The sequence below is a fragment of the Stegastes partitus genome, unplaced genomic scaffold (assembly GCF_000690725.1).
Source record: "Stegastes partitus isolate 25-593 unplaced genomic scaffold, Stegastes_partitus-1.0.2 Scaffold1039, whole genome shotgun sequence".
Classification (NCBI taxonomy): domain Eukaryota; kingdom Metazoa; phylum Chordata; class Actinopteri; family Pomacentridae; genus Stegastes; species Stegastes partitus.
The window spans coordinates 122,981-128,840 of record NW_007578770.1 but is presented as its reverse complement, the minus strand read 5'-3'; the positions used below and the strand labels follow the sequence as shown (position 1 = coordinate 128,840).

The following is a 5,860-nucleotide window of genomic DNA, read 5'->3' as shown; positions in this document are numbered from 1 at the left end:
GTAACAGGGTGTAATTACGTTAATGAGTCACTGCACATTGCTTTTTCTTTTATTGTGTGTATTGTTTAATGAGCTGAAATGTTGTGGTTAGAGCTAAACAAATGTACTACATTACGGCTCAGGAAAACCATTATCTATTTGGCAGCACGTAGAAACTGTTCAAACTTGAGCCTCCGGTCTACGACACTGAACTTTCCAAGAACACTGCGATCTGTGATTTAGCTCCACTTTTTTTTTTTTGCAGAATCAATCAAGATGATTATCCCAGTGTTTTGACAGGATCAATGCCCCTGTAGGCTCCCCAAGTAAATCATCTTTGGGTACGGAGCGAACCAGTTCCAACAGTGACTCGCAGAAGTATGCGCAGAAATGCAACTTCACGGCCAAGCCACGAAATGAAGGTGAGAAGACAATATACCTACTCCTCTTATCTACATAAATACAATCGGTGTGTTGCAAGGAAGCCAAGAGTCTGCTAGGATTTGGTGGTCTATGTTTTCATTTTTGTTTCCAGACTTTGGATGGGGGTCTCACATACATAATGTCTGCTTTTTTTTTTTAACGCTGCCCCCTGTGTTGGCCCCAAGGAAGACTCATCTTTATTGATTTTGCTCTAAACTGTCGGTACACCAAAACCGTGAAGTGTGTACGGCTGTTCTTGTGAGCAGCGTTCGTCTGACTCAGAACACATGAATGTAAGCTGGAAAGCGGCGCAGAAACATGGTTTCATAAATATGAATGTATTGGATCTCGAGCGTTTAGAGAATGGTTTGCGAACTAGAAAAACGCACTGGATCCCTCTGCTCAACAAATCATCGACAAAGCCACACAGTTTTTCATTCCAGCTCGCGGATGACAGTTTTTTGTGCCTGACAGACAGATTCTGTTGACTGTCGAGAATGCCGGCCAGATGTTGAGGAAGAGGAGGGACAGGCTGCTCAAGCTCAGACCACACTAATAGAGAAAAAAAAAAAAAAACTATCACGCAGAGCCCGAGCCAATTTGAGATTTGTGTTTTGAATAAAAATTGTGAGGTGATGAGTGAGGTTGAAAGACAAGGCTTCCTTGCTCTTCGCAACTTATCTACGACTAAGCCTACTTGACCTTTCTGTCATCTAAAAATACCAGCAGACACGGAGCTGGTTTAATATGAGGACAAAGCCAATAAAAATGTGCATACGTTTTTGTTTTGAAGACAGAAAACGTGACTCGAACAGACCATGCTTGCAGCTCTGTAGTAGCTGCAGTACGGGTGAGACTTAACCCTCTGGACTCCGAGCTGTTTCTGGGTGTTTTGCTCTTTACTTATTTCATTCCAATACAAAGTCCTGCACCTCTATGAAAACAGCAAAGCCATGAGCAGAAGGAGAGAGAACTAGACATGGTCTTCTGTGCAGCATCACACAGTTAGAACGACAAAACAAGAAAGAACTAAAGTGTAAAAAATTCTTAACTAAAAAAGAAATTCAAGTTGCACTGCTGNTCTGCAGAGCTTGATGATGAGCTGATCATTTGAATCAGGTGTGTTGGAAGAGGAGAAACATCTAAAACATGCAGGATGGCGGCCCTCGAGGACCGCAGTTTGACACCCCTGGCCTATATAAACAGTATCAGAATTAGTGTTTGTGCATGCACATCTACCCACCCACCACGCAAGGCAGCTTTTCATTGATTTCTTCTATGTATATGTCAATAAAAAAAAATCCCAATGGAGTGCTAGGGGCATCGCAGAGAGATGACAGCATTCAGGAAATGCAGTACACACAGATACCACAAACGCCGGGTGTTTCTCTCGTGTTGTGCGGCTTCACGTGGTGCTGAAGAAGTCGCCTGGTTGTGCGTCTGCTGCATAAAGCTGCAGTGCAGAGAGAAGAGCTTCGGGGATGGGAAGGAAAGGATGCAGAGAGAGATGGAAACTATCTCTCGCTCGCTTCCTCCTGCCAGCCTCTTTTCAGGCTTCCGTTCCTCAGCAACTGAGTGAAGAGAGACAAATAAAAGTGAGAAGAGACAGGCAGGCAGGCAGAGGAGGCATGCCGCCACAAGAGAGCACCTGTCTAGTCGACCTATTTATAGGCCCGCTAACTATACCATAAGTCTCAGAGGTGGCGATGAGAAGCAAAGCTCCTGCTGCAAGTTGAAAAGTTGTTGGGAGGTTTTTGATGTTTTTATCACCCAGGGCAGCCCGTCGTCGTGGAAGCAGGATCAGCGAGTTAGCCGGGGAACGTTCTGAAACTGTGCCCTTTATTGGCCACCATGAACATGCATGGATAGAGAGATAGACGACAATACAGTTACTGTCATCATTTCTATGATCACGGAGCCCACACAGGCCCATTGAGATCCACACGTTGACAGTAAATCAATATCTGTGTGGTCTTTACAAACCAGAGCACAAACAACAACAGTCAGTGCTCTCTTCTTGAGCTCAGTTAAGCTGATGCTCGCTGTGTTGACTATAGATAGCCAGAAATATCAAGACTGAACACTCTTGCCTGTCCAGTAAATACAAAGCAAAACAAACAGCCAGTTAGCTTAGCTTAGCATAAAGACTGCCGTCCAACACAACCCAATCCATCTATAGATGATCAAGACCCCAAAGTGGACGTCCTTGTGCGTACCGGTAGTTTAATTCTTCAACAACTGTGTGAAAGGGCTGCAGAAAACATCTAAATAGAAGAATGGTCTTCTTTTTTTGCAGCACAGATTTCTGTTGAGCAAACGCATCACTGAAGCGTTAACACAGCTTCTGTGTGTTGAAGAAGCTGTGCCACTTATATGGTCCACAAGTGGTTTTTAAATACAAAAACCAAAGTGTAAACAGAGAAAACGTTGCTGTTTTACTACTTCATGAGTGACGTCGTCACTTGGCTGGACTTGGTGGACTGTTGGTGGACTGTTGGTGGACTCGTTGGCGTTTGTATGCTAAGCTAACAAGCTGCTAGCTCTGGCTTTATATCCAACACACAGACCCAAAGGTGATACTGTTGGTCTACCACTGAAATCACAACTATTCTGATTAGAACAATATGGGAAATTCAAAAGAACACATAGATGCATAAAATACAGTAAAAGGAAAAATATAAACAGCATTTTAAATCAATTCTCCTTAACATAGGGGAATGGATGGATGCCACTGAGCAAAAAATTATGCACAATATTGGAAATGATGTTGGTATAACCCCAAAATCACAAATTAGCAACAAGCCTCCAATGCAGAGAGTTAATGAGGTGGTCCATGCTGCTTTTTGAATGTCGTCCTGCCCCGTCCTAAAGGTCTGGGTGAAGATGATGGAGGTTTTAGGGAGCAGGATCACGTTGTCAGACATCCAGAGCTGTCAGAAATGAGTTCCTAGACAACAGACAGCGGAGTTGTGGACATTTAAGTGCCGTACCTCAGACTGCAGCAGGACAACAGCTCGTCTTTCTCTTGTCATCTGTGGTATTTGAATAAAGCTGCATTTTAAGGTGGATTTTTGTAGTCGCTGGCCTTGAAAGCCACAACCAGCTGGTTTAAGGATGAACTCAAAGGTTGAGAAAATGTTTTAGTTGCACAACTGGCTAAATTGAACCTTCTTGAACAGAAATGTGATTTTTAACTTTGTCTCAGTCGTAACAGAAGACCATTGGGATGCTGCGTTTACATTTTTATTCAGTGTAAAATAAAGAAAATGACAAGAAAATGAGGGTTTTGGTTTAGATGCATGTCAACAGCTTCACTAAAAATCACTTTAATGTAGACTAGTTGCACATTTAGTTAGCTGAAGGTGAGTTCTTTGATGCATTTTCGATGGCGAGGCTTCATGATCGTGGCTTTTTTTTTCTTACTAACACATTTTGATGAAGCTGGCGTTCTTGGTTATTCTGTGTTCGGACTAACTTTGGTGCAAGAAATCCCATTTATGTTATTGTTCCATGTGAAATGAATAAAAACAGCTGAATGTGGATTTCGCTGCATTTCACCAATTTTCCCAGAAATCCATTTGGAGCATTTTCGTTGGCTTTGATTCTGACTTACACGTTTTAACGAAGCTCACGCTCTTTATTATTCTGTGGTTGGACTAACGAATGACCAAACTGAGCTCACACTTCACAGACTTCTACGTAAGCTCCCCCTCACCCCTCGACGCGAAGACGACCGGCAGAATATTCAAGCCGTTTTCGCTTCAGCCTTACCGTTGAAGGATGCCTCTGTTCCACTACGCGGCTCCACTCAGTCTAGATTGCCACAAACTTATCAGAACCCAGTCTGCGGGAAAAAGAAGGGGGAAGGACGACATGTGTATTATCAATCACACTCACGCAATGATCACAATGTAAACACTTTGCGCTTCTGACTAGCTGTTCGTCCTTTTTCTCCGCTACAACATTTGTAACTGCAGACTGGTAGAAGTGACAGATGTGAGCGTGGTGCGAGTGTTTAGTGTCACCGAGGAAGAGTTAGAAACAGGAAAGGAATACTTACGCTCCTTCATCCTTCAGTAGACTCAGGAACTTGCTAACTCTGTAGTCGGGATCCATCTGAAACGCAGACACATTACTTGTTAGTGCAGCAGTCAAATAACCTAAATGTGCTCGGATAACTTCTTTGTAAACGGTGCCAACAGTGGCGGGTCCTGGAGTTCAGTTTGCACAAACAGGATCGCGGCGAAAGGGGAGGGGGAATAGGAAGTAAAATTAATGGCAACCTATGCAATAACTTACAGTATGTCTGGGATCGCCTGTAGCAACTGGAGTTAAGACATGAGAGCAGTCAGGAGCGACGTTTGGAATGAGAGGAAAAAAGATGAAGCGAGCACCGAGGGCTGGATGTGTATGTGAGCGAAGCCGGGCGGCTGTTTGCAGCATGTCTCGGCAAACACAGGTTCATACTTCTTCGGGCTCAGAATGGGGTGTGTTGGGGAGGCGTGGGGGGAAGCGCTGCTGCATTTGTGCATACCACAGCAATTACACAGCATCCAGCCTCAACAAACAGGCCGCACACATCATCAACACAGACACACACACAGGAGGAGAAACAACAATATTTGCAAGATGCCAATATCGGCTGCGGGAAGGGAATTCTTCCTGTTAGCACTGGAGAGGCCGCGAACACCTCAAGATCAAGCTGTTCCAACGGTTCAGTTGTAACCTGTTGTGATTGTCAGTTCCAGGTACAAATGCCCAAGTCTGAGTCAAGATTTAACAAAGAATGCATTTTGAAACATCTGACAAGTTAAGCTTTAAAAGTTCAACGGCAGCATTTGCTGATCTGCACTTTCACGTAGCAGAGAAACATAAAGCATGAAGTGAGGTCAAGCTTTAAAATCACTTACGCAACTTAATAACATGTTCTATTTTTCCCTCGAAAGTCACAGAAGACGTTCTACGACCGTTGAAGGCCATCGAAACGGAAAAATGGGGTTACAAACTCACTTCACTTGAATCACCACAATCACAGGATTCACTTGTTCGGCTCTGGTGTGGAAATTTGTGCAGATGAACAAACTGTTTAGACGGGTCTGACCCAGAAGGGAGGTAAGTTCCCCTCAAAAAAACTTGTGTTGAATAATCTGAGCTACCTCATTTTCCTATTCAGACAAACTAAAATAAAGTGTGGAAATACTGTAATGCTACAAGCAAAAGTCATGCATTTTATTTTTTACGTAAGTGTCAAAGTATTAGCTTCAAAATATCCGTAAAATGCCACACATAAAAGAGAATAATGGCACGTTTCACAAAAATATATAACATAAGATTATAACTCATAATGTATTAATCACTTTCACGTCAATGGTGGTTAAGATTTAACTACTTTTTATAGCTGATCTTTCAAGTTGCTTGTGAATTTCCCCTCAAGACCCAATAAAAGTTTACCTCAGTT

At 43.1% G+C, this 5,860-nt stretch overlaps 1 protein-coding gene across 1 annotated transcript in view; it reads right to left on the bottom strand.

The window, feature by feature from the left end:
• Positions 1-1,535: 1,535 nt before the first annotated feature.
• LOC103367352 (vesicle-fusing ATPase-like) overlaps positions 1,536-5,860 on the bottom strand; it is a 43,238-nt gene continuing 38,913 nt past the window's right edge. The window contains exons 20-22 of the mRNA XM_008295352.1: positions 4,463-4,518; positions 4,174-4,246; positions 1,536-1,973 (exon numbers count right to left, since the gene is read on the bottom strand). Coding sequence (XP_008293574.1) covers positions 4,216-4,246; positions 4,463-4,518 — 87 coding nt within the window. The 3' untranslated portion in view covers positions 1,536-1,973; positions 4,174-4,215. The remainder of the gene's footprint in view (positions 1,974-4,173; positions 4,247-4,462; positions 4,519-5,860) is intronic.